Below are 18,198 nucleotides of genomic sequence, written 5' to 3' on the forward strand. Positions count from 1 at the left end.
TTGTAATTTTAGCTCGGTTAGTTCGACATCTAGTAGTTTAGGGGTATCTAATTCCCCTATGTTTGTATTGTAATTTGTGTGTTGTTTTGTTGTAATGTTTACTATGTATGCTTCTTTTTATAGTCTATATAAGATAGTACACGTTTGTCTAAAAAAAAAAAAAAAAGTTGAGTCGATGTTTATCATAGGCCACCTATTTGTCCTCCATATTGTTATCATTAAGGTAAAAGTTGCATACATCTAACCCTCTCTACGCCAAAATAAAACAAAATGAGAAGCCATTCAAAAATCTTTCGGATTTAAATTTGAGACTCGGCATCTGTGCTCAGGGAATATAACATACAGACCACTAAACTGGCAAACAAACCCAACATCTTAACTTTTAAGGAGCTCGTTTTCAAACAGAGAGCATATATCTAACAAAGACAATGAATAATCAAACTTCGTCCTCGTGAAGAAGCATATTTGGGATGCCCTTGGTAACAGGGAACTTGCGTCCAGTTTCCGGGCAAATGAGGGCACCTTCTTCAAGGTGAAGCTCGAGCAAAGCATGGTGGAATTTGCCAGCAAAATCTTGGTTGTCGAGCAGAGAAGACTCGGCATCTTCTGGAAGTTCAGAGTACCCCAACGTCTTGGCAGCATCAACGAAGGCCTTCCACTCAATCTTGGAGAAAATGTTCTTAAGAAAGTCAATGTTCAAATCAACCTGCTTCTCCACGACATTTCCTGCCTCTATTTTCAAAGGGAACCCGTTTGCCACTCCCTTTATGTTTGACGATAGCATGTTGTGTGTTAGCAGCCTCATTTTTCTCTTTTATCCCTACTTTGCAGCAGTCTAGAAGCAAAGTATGGTTTCTACAATACCCAAGCACATCCAAAACGTTAAAAATATACCAGTCATATTAATTAATGATGGAGTACGTGTAACATCAGCATAAGACACCCAAGATTGGTGTCTCAACAGGCTAAAATACATAATTAATAAACAAATTCTGTAGGATTTTAATCTCGCATAATCCTCTGAACAACGGAGTATGTTATTGATAATAGTCAAAGACATTGAGCAGAAACCGAGTAAATGTAGAGAACATATAAAGTTATCCATGAGAGTATGGGACCTCCTTAAGGGAAAGCAGCTAGGGCAGCAACAAATTAAGTATTAAGTCGTAGGTAACAGCGGGCTCTAGATCTTAAGAAAATGATTGATTCTTCAAACATAAAGCAAACCATCTAATTTCAAGAATTATCTCACAGACTAATACTGGATCTATCTAGTTCAATGACTCTAGATGCACTCTCTACAACATCCCTAAAAACCAATCAATTGAGCTTACAACAGTGGCAGACTCTTATCGCTCTCAAGGCATTTTGATACTATATCTCTAACACCGTCAACAGCAGAGGGGGGGGGGGAGGATCATGGTCCTCAGCACAGAGCTTGTATTCATAGACATGATTATATGGCCAATCTAAAGGAAACCCTCCATAGACCGACCTTGTTGGGGTATCCAGCTAATCTACTTTGAAAACCTCATATCTGAATCATACCGCCAATACAATTTGCTCAAACTCTAACATCTTTACTACTCCCTCCATCTCATTCATTTGTTTACTTTTGATTAAAATACCCCTCGCAAAGAGAGAGAGAAGTAAACAAATGATTGGAAAGGAGGGAGTAAATTATAGTGACCATCGTATAATCAACCTACAATCTAAATTCAGGAGCAATGCCAGAGTCAGATCAATATTTCAGAGTTAAGAATGCAACAGAATAACTTTGATAAAATCAAAAATTCACATTTTTATCGTTTTGCCGCTGATCGACGTATAACACAGTAAGCAAACTAGCTCGAAAGTGCCCTTAAACTCAAGTTCCCAAATTCTAAAACAAATAAACATATCTATATAACTTCCTTGAGATGCCTAGCTCAATCATTCATTTTTAATGCATAACTGGAACAAGATATTCTTAATCGATAATCATCTTAGATTGCTACAAGCCTACAACAGCTAAACAATGTAGCTAATCAATCTGGCACAATAAAGCTAGGGGGGAAATTGAAATTGAAAGTTTTAATTAAATTCTTGACATTTTTGCTAGTTTACCTTATTGTATTACTCCCCCCATCCCAATCATTTGTTTACTTTCATTAAAATACTCCTCATAAAGAATAATAAAAAAGATAAACAAATGAATGCGATGAGCGAGTACTAGTTTTTTTCCCTCAACTAAAAATCCTAGTTCCGCTACTGATTCCGGCACATAAACAGGCCCGGTTCGAGGATCGTCCGAGAGGCGGCGGCCTAGGGCCCAAGCTAGAAAGGGGCCCATTGTTCAGAGTTTTAAAATAATAATAGTGGTAGGAAAAGAAAAAAAAATCTAATTTAGTAAAAACAAAGCAATGCTTTTCTAATTTCTCACCCTGACTCTCTACCCTCTTTTTTTTTCTAAGACCCAAATTCCCAACTCTTTTCTTCTAATTCCTAAGCAACGGTTTCTTAATTTCAATGGCCCAAGATATAAGATATATGGTCACCGATTGGTGATTGAGTTGATCATAACCTTAAAGCTTTGATTGAGATGGTCTTCAAATGTGGTAGGGTGAGGCTCTTGATAAAAGTTAACACCTTAATTAAGAGTTAATCTTCTTCCACTACCACCACCCTTAATCCACCTTACACAACCCCAAGAATTGCAGCAAACCCAATATTAATGTTTTGCCGCAACTCCTTTGGTCAACCACCGCCAAAATTATTGGCCACCAGCCTCTTGGCCAAATTACCACCAAAATTGCATTATCTCACTACTAAAATTTGACCACCACTCCTTTGGTCACTATTAAAATTCAGCCACAACCCCTCATGGTAGATATTATTTTTAAGCGAAAGCAGCAAACCATTCGCCCAAAACCCGGCATGGCTCATCCCAAAATCCACAAAGCCTCTTCCGCTACACGAAAGAATTGCATTATACCCACTCCAAATTATGACACTATCCTTCTCTCACTACCAATTTTGGCTACCATATATATAAAAAAAAGTTGTCTACCCTTTGGCCTTTGCCACCACCCTCTTAGTTTTCACGACAATCTACCGTGTGTAAGCTACATATCGATTTTTAATAGAATTGATATCGTATCTTATTTATTAAAGCAACAACCACAAAGCCTATGTGTCGCTCTGTGGTTGAAAGTCAATAAGTCAAAAAAATACATTTTGTATTTCCTCATTTTCAGTACCCACGTTCTATATGGGAATTAACACAGCATTATACTTGGTTTTTATCAAGTCTTAATTGTATACTCCGTATATAATAAATCGGTTTCAAGTAGCTATAATTACAACAATTATTTCAAGTAATTAAATTTTATGACTATTGTTAGAATTGTCCATCTACATTGTCCTCTACATTGTTCGATGATTTCCAATATTAAATATACTAAACAATAAATATTAAATATGTCCAATAACAATATTTACATTTTTAATAAAAAAAGAATAATAACAAACCCATAATTAATTGAAAAGTCCAGAGAAGAAAACCCATAAATTTACCAGAAAGTGACAATAATGACAAAAACCCAGAAATTAGAATTGAAAATAAAGTATATAATTTAAGACAAATAATCTTCTTATTCTTCTACTGAATTTACCCCAAAAGAATAAGAGGACAATTATCTAGAATAATTGATGCATTTTTTTGTAATTGGAAAGGTATACGCAAAAATAAAATTCAAACACCACTGATTTCATTGCATTAACTAGCACATGTACATTATCCCTGAAAATCAAATAAGCAAAGCTCAAAGTTTAAAGCATTCATTCATTAACTAGCACACTCTTCGACAAATCATCATCAGTAAAATCAGACGAAACATATGAAATTAAGAACAAATTAATATCAATTGAATAGCAAATTAATACAGTACTAATTTAAGGGCAAATTCGTTTGAATAGCAAATTCGTATGAGATTCAATTCAAATAAGCATATGAAATTAAAAACAATAAAAAGATTAAAATCATACTTACTAAATAATTGATGGATTCGAAATAGGAATAAAAAAAGAGGGATTTATCCTTCTTGCTGGTCGTCGTCTTCGCCGGTCACTATCGTCGTCGGCTGCCGTATAATCTCAGTTTATGGTTAGAGGTGAGTTTAGGGTTAGAGCCTAGAGGTGGATTTTGGGTTCAAGGAAAGAATTGGGATTTTTGGTAAAGAAAGACAAAAAATAGAAGTCCAAGTACAGTTGTCAAAAAAAAAAACAAAAATAGAAGTCCAAGTCCATACTTATACCGGTTGAGATTGTTTCCATACTTATACCGGTTGAGATTGTTTTCTCCAAATATCTAACATTCCTAAATTTATTTATAAAAGTAAAGGGAAAATGAAAGTTAGAGAGGAAATTAATATCTATCTATCTATCTATATTAATAAAGGAAACTTTTTTTGAGTGATTACGGAGTCTCCAACTTTTACGAACTACCTATAATAAATCTATTAAGTTTTTTATTATTATTTTGTAATTTATGAATAATATATGAGTTTTACTGGAACTACAATATTCACGAGCACTAACACATTGATCCAAAAGATAGAGTTTGTAGGAGCGAAGATTGTAAGAATTTGGATGTAATAGAATAGTTTTTATTTTAATAAAAATAAATAAAAAGAATATTCTAAATAGTTACATGGTCTATTTTGAGTAGGACACAATGTCTATATCTATATATAAATGCTTCTTACAGGAGACTCACGAGTCGCGGTAGACTTAACACAATTATTATTTGTCTTTCTGCTTTGTAATCTCAAGTTTTATAGTATTACGTATTTGTCTTTCTGCTTGGTAATCTAATGTTTTATACTCCGTATTATGTTGGTTACGGTGTTTTTACTAATGAATTTCTTTTGTTATGTTGATAGGACAAACTATGAAGATGTTAAACATGGCTTATAAAGACGTGATCGATCAATAATATTGTAAGTGGATTATCGATCTGTCCTACTTGATTCATTCACCTTATCTAATATATATGATGCGATTTGGCGATGGATTGATGATGAGAACCGCGTTGTTTTTGTTTCTTTGACAGGTAAATAATCTCAAATCAATGCATATGGCTAATAATGCACTATTAAAGTTTTCCTAATACAAAAAATAAGATCTCTATTAACATAACAAAACCTACCTAGAGATAGGATTTGAAATACTTCACGTAGCAAAGGTAGCCTACGAGTCCTACATAATTTTTCATTTGAACATATTTAAAGTCTTCATTGTTCGTATATTTAACTTTAGCTTAAGATAGCTAAAGTGATTGCATTATATTCATTGAAGATGGCTAAGATGATCATGGCATGTATAACTACAGGGATATGGTCGATCAACCCCTATAAGAGTCCTTAAAACTATCCTCATAAAGGGTATATGAATGCTTGATTTTTTTTTTTTTTTTTTTTTTTTTTTTGCAACCGAAAAGAAAGGTTCCTAGTGCAAACTCATGGCTTGTTTTGCCAAGTCATGAGCTCCAGTGTTTCGATTCCTGCGAACATAACTAAAACAAAAACAATGAAAGGTAGTTGTAAGAGAAGTGATTTCCTCCAGAATGCCCGAAATATGATGATGTCTGGTAGTCTACCCTATCCATTGAGTTAAAAGCTGGAGACAATCAGAGGAGACTTCATGGTGAAGAATGCTAGCCTGTCGTGCCCAACCAATGGCCTCCCTAATACCTAGAGCTTCCGCTTAAAGGGGCGATTCAGCCCGTCCACGCATAAATCCTTCATATCTGATTTCGCCTTCCGCCCCAAGTACCACCCATCCAAAACCCGCAAGGCACGAGTCAATCCAGCTGGCGTCAGCAAATATGCGCACCATAGAACAGGAGGAGAAACAACCAATAGTGTAAAAAGGTCTCCCACTACGGAGCATTTGAAGATCAATTTCATTATCCATCAGATTATCCTGCTCGTCAGTCGCATAGCCAGGCGGATGTAAAGGGTCATTGGTTATCCTATTAATGGCCTGAAGAACATCCTTAACCATCTGGCGAGTCTTGGAGAAAAAAGCTTCGGGGTGAAAGGTATCACCCCTAAACACAGTGTCATTTCCTAAGTTCCATAGACTCGCCAAGATCGCAAGAAAGTGAATAACCAGAGTAACCCCATCCTCCAACTTGTAAAAATAAAGGATCCAATTTACTATCCAGGTTCGAACATCAAGAAAGGGGAATTGGCCAACATTAATGCCCAGTACAGAACCAGACCAAATCCGTGAGCTAATAGCACAGTCCCGGAAAAGGTGATCCAGTGTCTCTAAGGAGGCCCTTTCAGTGCCACACAAAGCACAAGATGAAACCCAAGCTAAATCTCTTTTAATGAACTCACTTCCTACCGGAAGCGATCCAGTAATAATTTTCCAGAGCAGAATTTTCCAAGCTTGGGGACCTGGGAGGTGCCATAATTTTTTCCTACAGAAAAGTTTCCAATCTGCATGGACCCGTTCTTTGTCCTTGTTGGACCCGTGCTCATTGAAGTACTCTTGGAAGATAATACCATACCCACTCTTGACAGTGTAAGCGCCACTGCTAGTGAACGGCCAAAAGATCTCATCCCTCGTTCGAGAGCAAGGAAGAGGGATAGCAAGAATCTGATTCACACTTTCCTCCGCAAAAAGTAAACGGATTAGGCCTTCATTCCACCCGCCATTATTAAAGCAAATGTCTTTGACCCAAAGATCTTTTAAGAAAGTAAAGCTCTCATCCAATAGGCAGTCTTTGGGCTCAGGAGCTTGGCCACTAACCCATTTCTTGTCCCACACATTAAGATTTGACTCAATCCCCGGTTTCCAGCCAATATGCTCTCTAATAAGTTTCAGACCATGCATGATGCTTCGTGCCCCCGAGGAAAGGGATTTCCTACTACATAGCCAACTTTGGTTCTCGAGCCCCAAAGATCCCATGAGCTTCTCTCTGAAAATCAAACAGAACAGTGATTTCTCATCGGACATGAGCCGCCACGCATGCTTTGCCAATAAAGCCTGATTGAGGCAGTCCACATTGCGAATACCAAGGCCCCCTTCACTCTTTGGTAGACTGGTGAAATTCCTACTACACCAGTGAAGACATTTACCTGATTTACTTCCAGCCCGCCAAAATTGCGACAAGAGAGCATTAATCCTCTTAGTCACACTTACCGGTATTTTAAATACCGATAGGAAGAAAATGGAGAGATTTGATAGGACATAAGAGATTAAGGTAAGTCTCCCAGCTGGAGAAAGAAAGATCCCATTCAATGAAGAAATTCTTTTAGTCACAGTTTCCACAAGCCCCTTAAAGACTTCCCTTTTTTATTCCTGAAATTCAGTCGGAAGGCCAAGATACTTCCCGAAACCTTTATTGTGTTTAATGTTGAGAGCTTTTAAACAGAACCTCATCCGCCGAAGAGTGGTGTTTGGACTGAAGATGATCCCCGGCTTTTCCTCATTCACAACTTATCCTGAAGCATCACAGTAATTATCAAGAAGACGCTTTAGAAAGCGCACAGTCGTACCTTTGTCTTGAAAGAAGAAAACGGAATCATCCGCAAAGAAGAGATGCGTTAAGGGAGACACACTGCGACAGAGCCGAATAACTTGAAATCTTCCCTCCCTTTGTGCACACTCAACATTGCAGGATAACACCTCCATACATAGAATGAAAAGATACGGCGATAAAGGGTCACCTTGTCGAAGGCCACGTTGCGGTTTGAAAGGCGGAAGAGGAGTCCCGTTCAGAAGGATTTCATAACTTACAGAAGAAACACAGCTCATAATCAAAGTAACCAACCGCTTCGGAAAGCCAAATTTGAGTAAACAGCGTGAAGGAAATCCCACTTGACCCGATCAAAAGCCTTACTCATATCAGCTTTAAAAGCCACCTTGCCAAATTTACTCATATGAATGCTTGATGAGTGAGGAAATCTATCTATTGTTCATAAAACTTGTGAGTGGATATATTTGATTGTAATGTTTTAAGCCACAAGATCAATGTGCTCTAATACGAAACAAGTTGTACGTTATACTAACGCTTAGGGACAAAGCTCGGACCAAATTTAGAATGGGGCCGAAATTTTTATTAGGGATAATAATCCAAAAATATATATGTACAATATTTTAACTATATCTTAATGCGTATTATAACTAGCCAAAGGGTTACAATTATAAAAATCAAAGACCCCAAATTCACCCAGCAAAATAATTTGTCTAAATTACTCTCACCTAATTAGTACTCCCCTTTTCATCTCCATGAGCATACAGCCTCTCCGGCAATCCACCTCCATTTCATTTGAAGTTTTTACAACCTCCCTAACCTATTACTCCGTATTAGTTTCTCACGTGATCAAACAAAGATGTTTTCGACCTATTTTCAGCAAAGTTAAGGTAACAAAGAAGTGATCATTTTCATTTTTCAAGAGGCAATACATGGAGTATAAGATAGTTAATGATGCACTAAAAAAATTTACGATGTTGAATTGCAATTCATGTGATTTGTAAATTTGGTGGGTTGTTTATTTGCCCCAAATCACATGAATTGAAGTTCCATAAGAACTCTAATTTCTCCATGATGGGGGAAATTGCTTACCTAGGTCTCCCTAAGTAGGTCGGAATTTCTATGGAATTCACTCCCCACATTCCAACCAAACACTTTCTTTCTATTTCACATGAATTGCAAAATCACGTGAATTGTAACTTTATTGGAACTTCAATTCCTCTAGCGAACCAAACGAGCCCCTAGACTAAAATACCTATCTACCTACCTATCCACCTACATATATATATATATATATATATATATATATATATATATATATATATATATATATTTAGGATCCGGTGAGAACGAACACTCGGTGGCGGTGAGAACGGTGAGAACGACCTTACTAACCTTGTACTAAGTACTGTATACACGCCCTCTTGCTCACCAGTCACCAGCCACAACTCATAACTCACAACCAAAGTTCATTTCCCCCAAATCATATCCCCTCTCAAACCCTAACCACCCCTCAAATAATTCCCCAATAATCTGTCGTCGTCACCTACCACCTCCCGTCGTCGCCGGCGACAATCACCAGAAATTACGACGGACCGCCGCAAAATAACTTGATGCCGACATAACTCTATTGAATCCGTTGAACATTTCGAACCCATAATTTTCGAACTCCATATGTCGATTGTCCTTCTTCAGATCTTGATTTTCCGGCGAAGTTTCTAGTGTTGCGTAGGCACGATCTCTTCCGGAGCACAACAACATCTTACCGACGCACGCATGGTCTGGGTTCCTGGTGGATGAGGATTAGTGAGTTGAGGGGTTGGAGATCGGGTAAGAGTCGTGCATTGAGTGAGTATCTCTGCAAAAATATGCTGTTCTTTCTGCTTTTGTAATATCGCGATGCAATCTCTTCTCAAATTCGATTGTACCCTTAGTATGCTCATGGTTTCTACCGTCACTTGTTGTAACCATGTATACGGTCTGACCAATAGTAATATTACGTGCTAGCCGCCCATACTTAAACGTCTTACTATCATCATTAAATCTTACTATTTTGAGTAAGGCAATGTCCCGAGTCAAATCTAAATGGTGGTGGTAGTCTAGTTGTGGGTTGGTTTGTTATGGTGGTCGTGAGGGTGGTGGAGGTAGTGGTGCACTGGTGCAGATGAGATTTGAGGTGAAGGCATGTATGAATGAATAATGGTGGGCCAAAATTAAAGTTTATGTGCATATCAGTGTAAGGTTAATTTGGTCTTTCAACAGCTAACAGCATATCCAAAATTAGAATGTAAACAATCAAGTGAATGATTCAAAATAGAATACGTAAACAACCCAATGGAACGGAGGGAGTATAAGTTATAATTAATAGTTGCACGTTGAGTTTTTAAATAATATGTGTATCTCCTAGAAAGTGTACCTAGAATAAAAAAAAATGTATCTCCATTTCTAAAAAGTGTATATAAGATTCGGGTAAAAGTGTATCTACCATAGAAAAAAGTGTATTTTTAAAAAAATGTATCTAGATAGAAAAAAGTGTATTTAAAAAAAATGTATCTACATCGTCAAACAATGTATCTAGAATCATGAAAAAAAGTGTATCTACGATAAAAAAAAAGTGTATTTAAAAAAAATGTACAGTACTTTAGTTAAAAGTGTATATATATATGAGATTTCAAGAGTGTATCTAAGATTCATGAAAAAAGTGCACCTACTTTAGTTAAAAGTGTATATGAGATTTGGTAAAAAAAAAATGATTCTTAAAATGTGTATATAGAATTTTGATAAAAAAAGTGTACCTACTTTAGTTAAAAATGTATATGAGATTTGGTAAAAAAAAAAAAAAAAAAGTGTATCTACATTCTTAAAATGTGTATATAGAATTTTGGTAAAAAAGTGTACCTACTTTATTTAAAAGTGTATATAAGATTTGGTAAAAAAAAAAAAAAAAAAAAAGTGTATCTACATTCTTAAAATGCGTATATAGAATTTTGATAAAAAAGTGTACTTACTTCAGTTAAAAGTGTATATGAGATTTGGTAAAAAAAAAAAAAATAAAAAAAATAAATAAATAAAAACAACTTTTATATATATTCTAATGTATCTAGTGCGTTCTCACCGTTCTCACCGAATGGTCGTTCTCACCGGATCCCACCTCTCTCTCTCTCTCTCTCTCTCTCTCTCTCTATATATATATATATATATATATATATATATATATATATATATATATATATATATATATATATATATATATATATATATATATATATATATATATATAAGTCGGGTTCGTGTAAGTCCACAAATTTGGTTGAGTCCCTAAGTCCCATTCTTAGCCAATCATTTCTTAGTGTAACTTTATTACTTTATGAGTGTAACTTTACTCATTTATTGATTCATAAGTGAAACTTTTGTCTTTAAGGTCATTTTGTATATGAAAATTTGAATTTATAAATTGGAATTTATGTAATTTTAACAAAAGTATATGTAACTTTATTTTTTTACGAGTATAACTTTAGTCGTTTTAGTTGTAACTTTAGTCATTTTAGATGTAACTTTAGTCGTATTGTGGTTTCTATACTTTTACGTGTGTAATTTTACCCCTTTTAAGTGTAACTTTAGTCATTGGAGTTGTAACTTTAGTCATAATAGTGAATTGTATGTGAGAATTTGAATTAATATATTTTGTTATTGTAACTTTAGTCCTTTCAAGTGTAACTTTTGTCCTTCAAAAGTGTAACTTTAGTCAATAAAGGTGTAATTTTATTGACTAACGAGTGTAACTCTAGTCCGTAAATTTGTAACTTTAGTCCTCAGAAGTGTAACTTTATGCTAACAACTCTTCTTTCACCATCACCACCATCCTACCACCTCCTACCCCAACCACCACAGCACCACCACCTCCAAACCGCAACAACCAACAACAACATCAACCACTTATTATCTCAGATCTGGAAAAAAAAAAAAAAAAAAAGAGGGACAAGGCTGCACCACGCCAACCCACACCTTCCCCATCCCTACGTCCCTACCCCCACCCCAACCAACACCGTACTAAAAAAACAGAAAAAAAAAAAAAAAAAAAAACACATAGCACTACCACCCCACGACATCACCACCCAACCCCCACCTGACCCACGACATCAACACCCCACAACCACCACCCGACCCGACATCTTCAACAAACACCCAACAAACCTGAAAATCCAGATCTGAAAAAAAAGAAGGGAAGGGAGGTGGCAGACGTGGTGGGTAGGCGGGAGAAGACGAATATGGCGGTGGTGGTGCGTGACCAAAAATGGCTTTAGATCTGAAAAAAAAAAGGATAAAATGAGGTGGTGGCGGAGGGGAGGCTAGTGGCGGCAGGAGAAGAGGGAGAAATGGAAGATGGCGTGATGGTGGCGTCAACTTGGTGGTGGCGAGGGCGGCGCAGTTGGGACGGTGGTGGCCTGATGCGTGGGCGGCCGGAATTATTAGAGAAATGTGAGAGAGAGAGAGAGAGAGAAGTGGGGGGATGTGAGAGAGGGAGAAATGAGAGAAATGTGAGAGAGAATTAGGGTTTGGTTTCTTTTAATCTTGACCATTCACTTAAATCTAATCTCCACCACTCATCTACTATATCTAATGGTCTAGATTAGGACTTATGGACTCAACCAAAAAAGGTGGACTTACATGATCCTAACTCTATATATATATATATATATATATATATATATATATATATATATATATATATATATAGTAATAAGATCATCTAAGTCCATGTCTTACACTTGAGTCCATGAGTTCCATTGTCTACCCTTAGATCATGTTATTGAATGGCTTAGATTAAAAGTAAAAAGCAACTAATAATATTATTCTAATGGCTAAAATAATTACCTCTCTCCTCCTACCACTTATAGAGTGGGTATTAGCATGCATGCAAAGCAGTTGTCAATCAAAACATCACACACACACACGTCCTAAAAACTTCCCCCACTTTCCATCTCTCAATTATTCAAAATTAATTTTCCCCCAAAACATTTGCCCCAAATTAAACCACATTCATTTCAAGACGAAATCGCTCTAAAAATCCCCCAAATTTATCGCTTTTTTGCTACCTTATTATCGTTTTTTTCTCCATTTTCTTTGCTCACTTGCAAACCGCCATTGTCGTCCTTTCAATCACTTTAAGGTAATTTTTTTTGGGGTTTTTTTAGTTTTATGATTTTTTTCTGGGTTTTTAGAGTTTTATTATTTGTTCTCTTCATTTATTTAGACGTTTTTTTTTAATTTATTGGACATTGTTATGCTATTGGACTGTATTTGATCACAGTACTTTGTCACCATTGTTGATGTACTGTTCTATTTGATCACTTGTTTTTGGTTTCTTCATTTTGATTAGCTTGATTATTTTTAGCACATTTAGGACAGCTTATTTTTTATCATCGTATTTTGTCAACTAACGTTTTGAGCATATATGTCCATATTCATTAAGATTAGTCATATTTTTTGGAAAAATCCTACTTTTGTTGCTTACAATTACTCTTTCTTTGTTAAAATTACAGTTTATCCATTTTTTGTTGGAGAAATCCCACTTTTGATTACGCTTTTGTTAGAATTACACTTTTGATGCTAAAATAACACTTTTATCTTTGCTTTGCAATCACACTTTTCTTTGCTAAAATTACAATGTGTAGTCTGTTAAAATAACACTTTATCTTGTTAGAATTACACTTTTCTCAGCTAAAATCACACTTTTTCTCGTAAAAATGTCATCATTGTTGCCTGTTAAAATAACACCGTATTTTGTTAGAATTACACTTTCCTCTGCTACAATTACACTTTTGATTATTAAAATAACACTTTGTGCTGCTACAATCACACTTTTCTTTTGCTGATAGTTTTTTGTTGCCTGTTAAAATAACCATTTATTTTATTAGAATTACACTTGTGGCTGCTATAATCACACTTTTCTTTGCTAAAATTACAATGTAGTCTGTTAAAATAACACTTTATCTTGTTAGAATTACACTTTTCTCAGCTAAAATCACACTCTTTTCTGTAAGTCACTGTTGCCTGTTAAAATAACACTGTATTTTGTTAGAATTACACTTTTGTAAGTTAAAATAACACTTTATTCTGGTACAAATCCCACTTTTGACCCTTTTGTTAGAATCACACTTTTGTTGCTAAAATAACACTTTATCTTTGCTACAATTAGACTTTTGTCACTAAAATCACACTTTTTCTCGTTATTAAAATGTCACTTGTTGCACTCGTAATAACACTTTATTTTGTTAGAATTACACTTTCCTCTGCTACAATTACACTTTTGTTTATTAAAATAACACTTTGTGCTGCTACAATCACACTTTTCTTTTGCTGATAGTTTTCTGTTGCCTGTTAAAATAACCATTTATTTTATTAGAATTACACTTGTGGCTGCTATAATTACACTTTATGTTGCTACAATTTTAAATTTTCTTTTTGTCTTATTTTTTTTTGTATGTAACAATTAATTTTGAGTAATGTTAACGGATGTCGGTGGAAATGAGGGTAAATCAGGCAAGTCCAAAAAAGCAAAGGTGCACGTTAAGTTGAGTAAGGAGCTTGTTGTTGCCAAACCAATGAAACCAGGACACGAAGAAAATAGCAAAGGTGGTCATCAAGTGCGGCAGAAAGCGGTGGTTGAGCTTGTTGAAAAGCTTAATGATGCACAGCGAGATGCGGTACGGAGGATTGGTTTCGGTGGTATTCTGGAGCTTAAGCTCAAAACATATCCGATGGGTTATGTTAAAGATTTTCTGAAAGCATTCAGTGATGAATCGTATATTTTTCGGGCCAAGGATAAGGAGTTCATGGTCACCAAGCATGACGTGTATGACTGTTTTATGTTACCACTTGGTCCTAAAACTCTTGATCTAGTACCTACGGGCCGCCAAAAGGATTCTCAAGCGCCGGAGAACAAGCAATTGAAAGATAAATGGCGAAAAGCGTACAACATAAAAGGGGTTAATGAAGGCATTAATTTAGGAATTGTCTTCCAAGATATTTTAAAAAAAAAAAAAAGGAGGTCCGCATTCTGAAATTTCGTTTGTTCTCGCTCGCAATGTCATCATTCCTAACTCCAACATCATATAGTGGGGTTGACTTCAAGCTTTTGAGAGCTGTTGAAGATGTGGACTCGATTACGCGAGCACGATTGGTGTACTTATGTCTTTGGAAAATTTGGTGAAGGTGCGGCAGATAGACTGGTGAAAATAAAGCACGCCGCCGGGGTGTATCCCCTTCTTAATGATTACGTACTTTCAACGTTTCGATTTCCGTGGTGAGAGTTGTCGCCACACCCTGCCCCTCATTAAGCACTGGGACCGGCAGACGCTTTCTGACAGACTACATGGTGAGCTTGACAAGAGCCGTTTGGGTCGGCTAACTTGGTCCGTGGTCAAGTATCCTCGGTGCCTTCAAAAAGAACTGTTAAGCATTGGTGGGGTGCCTAATGACAGCCAAGTGTTGGCCATTGGAAATGTGGTCAGTGATGCGGCATTCCAAGTGACTTCAACTTCAGACAGGAAGAAGTTCATCGAGATTGAACTCCCTTCTGGTGTTGATGATGACGAGGAGTTGAAAGCTCGGGCTGTAGATGTAAGTGCTATTTTAATGTTTTAAAGTTACTTTTTCTTTCACTACAATTATAATTGCGATATTAATCAGTAATTGCTTAAATTACAAGGTTGTCAGTTAAAATTATACTTTTTAAAGTTAAAATTATACTTTTGTATGTTACAATTACACTTTTGTCCGTTAAAATAATACTTTTTAAAGTTAATATTTTACTGTTGTAGCTTACAATTACACTTTCGTCCCTTAGAATTATACTTTTTGACCTTAGAATTACAGTTGCTAAGGTTACAATTATACTTTTGAATGAACACTTTTGACTGAACAATTGTCCAATTATCTGTATTTTAATGTAGGATGTGCATGAGCTTTACTTGAAGATGCAAAGGAATGCTCATCGTCTTCTATTCATGGTATGCAGATGCAGCCATGACGCTCAAAAGGTTAACTGGAGGGATGAACCATCCTAGTGACCCTGTCGCTAAACAATGCACGCAATCATTCTTTCAAAGCCAAAGGGTGAAGGATTATCTTTGTGGAAATGCAGGAGATAGTGAACGAATAAATCGTTCGTGAAATCAGCACTGACTGTTCGCAACAAAGTCCGGCGATCAAGATCGAATGATGAGGTAGATGACGACGGGTACGAAGCAAAGATGTTGGTGACGATGATGAAGAGGAGGACAATGGTGATGAGGACGAGGGAGATGACGAGGATGTTGATGAAGACGACGATGAGGAGGATGGTGATGATATGGAGGATGATGGATCCGATAATGAGAAAGAGGTGACTGTAGATATTGGTACAGACCGTGAAGGCACGGTGGCCGCCTCAATTGTTTCGGATGAAGCAACCAGTGAGAAAGCACGGGAGGTGTCTACACAACAGATAATGGAGGTCGTGCAATTTTACGGCTCGGCTGAATTTACGGACTGCATTCACGAGACGAGTACGATAAGGACACCGACGTGGATGTTGGTAGTACTCGTGAGATTTCCAAGTTATTTGAGATGGAGGAAGGTAGATAAAAAGCGGTGGTTGTAGAAGAACCACCAAAATTTGACCGGGAAATTTCGGAAGATATATATTCAAAAGAGGAGCTTGATGGCCGAGAAGAAGTTCTATGCGAATCTGCACTCGCAAAGGAAGAAGAGCGGACGATGGATCGGACGTGCATGTGGCCGGGGATAGTGAGATAGCCGACAATAAGAATGAGGCCGAAGAAGAGCGGACGATGGATCCGGGACGTGCATGTGGCGGGGATAGTGAGATAGCCGATCTTACTAAAAATGAGGACGACGGGCCCACCGACGCCGATCCACCGTCACTCAACCTGGCGATTTCGATCGCGGGAGATTATTGAAGGCATCACGAGAAAGCGTAAATGCCGCCGAGAAGACCATGGAATCGGAGAGGTAAGAGAATTGGTGAATGTGGCCTCCGACGCTACGGGAGCGGTTGTGCATGTGAGTGAAGTTCTGAATGCCGAGGCGGACAAGGATGATGACAAGATTGGGAAGGGTAATGCTGAACCTGGTCTCCAATGTTCAAGTTCAATAGTGGTTTCTGCAACACTAGACGATGCTGTACAAGTGGACTCTAAATCTTTGGAATTTAGTGGGCACGATCGGGAGACCGAGAAGGCGGATAATGCTTTGGCGGAAGTTCAGAACACAGAAGTCCCCCCCGCCACTCAGTTCCTGTTCTCCACTGCTGAGATTTGTGATGCAGAGCGCGCAGCCGAACAACATTATCAAGAGGGTGCAGGAAACGGCGGAGGCGCAACCACTGACGAGCGGTTGTTAAAGGAAAACGAGCGGCGGAATATGTATATGCGTTGCGAGGCAAAGGAATTTATGGACGTAGAATGGACAAGTCTTGTATATTCTTTCGGACGTAAACGCGCTATTCACAGAAGAGCACCCAATATCTGTGCCGATCGTAAATGAGGAGGGTTCGAATAATGATGAGCCAAATTTGGATATAAGTTCTCGACAAGGTGGTAGAGAAGGTGGTGGATGGGGCTGCAGATGAAGGATCACGGAGGTAATGCCGTGGATGAAGTTATTTAGTTAGAATTACATTTTTCTCTTTTAAAGTTACACTTTTGTTATTTACTGATAACACTTTTTGGCTTAGAATGACACTTTTTCTCGCCGCAATTAGACAATTGTTAGTTAAAATCACACTAGAATTACAATTTTCTCTACTAAAACTACACTTTTTTAAGTTAAAATTATACTTTTGTAGCTTACAATTACACTTTTGTCCTCTAGAATTAGACTATTTTTAGTTAAAATTACACTTATTTGTGACAAAATAACACTCTATTTTGTTTGAATTATAATTTTGTCTACAAAATTATACTTTCTTCTCTCGCCACGATTACACACTTACTTACCGATGATGAAATAACACTATTGTTATTACAGATGATGCGCGATTGAGGATGTTGCCTTGAAGTCTTCGGAAGGGACTATCGAGAGAAGAGAGGTAACAGCTGACGTAGTACCAGAGGCAGAGAACGCTGACATTCCTATCCCGGTCCCGTACGTCCCTCACAGTGATATGAGCTACCATCCTTTTTTACTTCACTCGAGTGAGCCCTTACCATGCATGGATCACGTCATTGAGAACCTTGGGTGTTCACTTGATTGTGGGGCACCTAATCCTGATTTGTGCTTTGCGACGAGAAACCTAGCAGCATTGATCAAGAGCTCCTAGTGCCAATGTTGGTGACAGGAAATATGTGATTGACTATGCGTTCAATCAGTCGGACGCGTTTAACGAGTTGTAAGTGTATTATTCTTTACAAGAGGCTCTTAACATTGCTAATTATATACATATTTGTTGGCTAATTACATTTTTTTGTTGTAGGGAACGATTGGTCCAATTCAGCGAGTTTTATTTCATTACCCGGGAAGATATTGCAACTTTGAACCCTCGGGAGCAAATCATGACCAGTGTTATTGATGGTTGGTGCTTGCTACTCAACCACATCATGAAACTTTCGGACATATCCCGTTCTTTCTTTGGACTAAGTCACACTGTAAGTTAAAATGTTACCTTT

General features: G+C 37.2%; 2 protein-coding genes across 3 annotated transcripts; both read right to left on the reverse strand.

The window, feature by feature from the left end:
• Nucleotides 1-276: 276 nt before the first annotated feature.
• Nucleotides 277-4,170, reverse strand: LOC141657261 (multifunctional methyltransferase subunit TRM112 homolog A-like). 2 transcript variants are annotated; one of them, XM_074464426.1, is made up of 2 exons: nt 4,031-4,170; nt 277-855 (listed from the first exon to the last, which is right to left on the reverse strand). In XM_074464426.1, exon 2 carries the CDS (start codon nt 803-805, stop codon nt 437-439), a length of 369 nt encoding a protein of 122 aa, XP_074320527.1. In that variant the 5' UTR covers nt 806-855; nt 4,031-4,170; the 3' UTR covers nt 277-436. The 2 variants fall into 2 exon arrangements, with proteins under 2 accessions (XP_074320527.1, XP_074320528.1); XM_074464427.1 differs by having other exon boundaries at nt 4,027-4,162.
• A 1,575-nt stretch (nt 4,171-5,745) lies between these two features.
• On the reverse strand, nt 5,746-7,008 carry LOC141655218 (uncharacterized). The gene has a single exon (XM_074462309.1). The coding sequence runs from the start codon at nt 7,006-7,008 to the stop codon at nt 5,746-5,748; it is 1,263 nt and encodes a 420-aa protein (XP_074318410.1).
• Between the last annotated feature and the right edge of the window lie 11,190 nt (nt 7,009-18,198).

The sequence above is a fragment of the Silene latifolia genome, chromosome 5, assembly GCF_048544455.1.
Source record: "Silene latifolia isolate original U9 population chromosome 5, ASM4854445v1, whole genome shotgun sequence".
In the NCBI taxonomy this organism is placed as follows: domain Eukaryota; kingdom Viridiplantae; phylum Streptophyta; class Magnoliopsida; order Caryophyllales; family Caryophyllaceae; genus Silene; species Silene latifolia.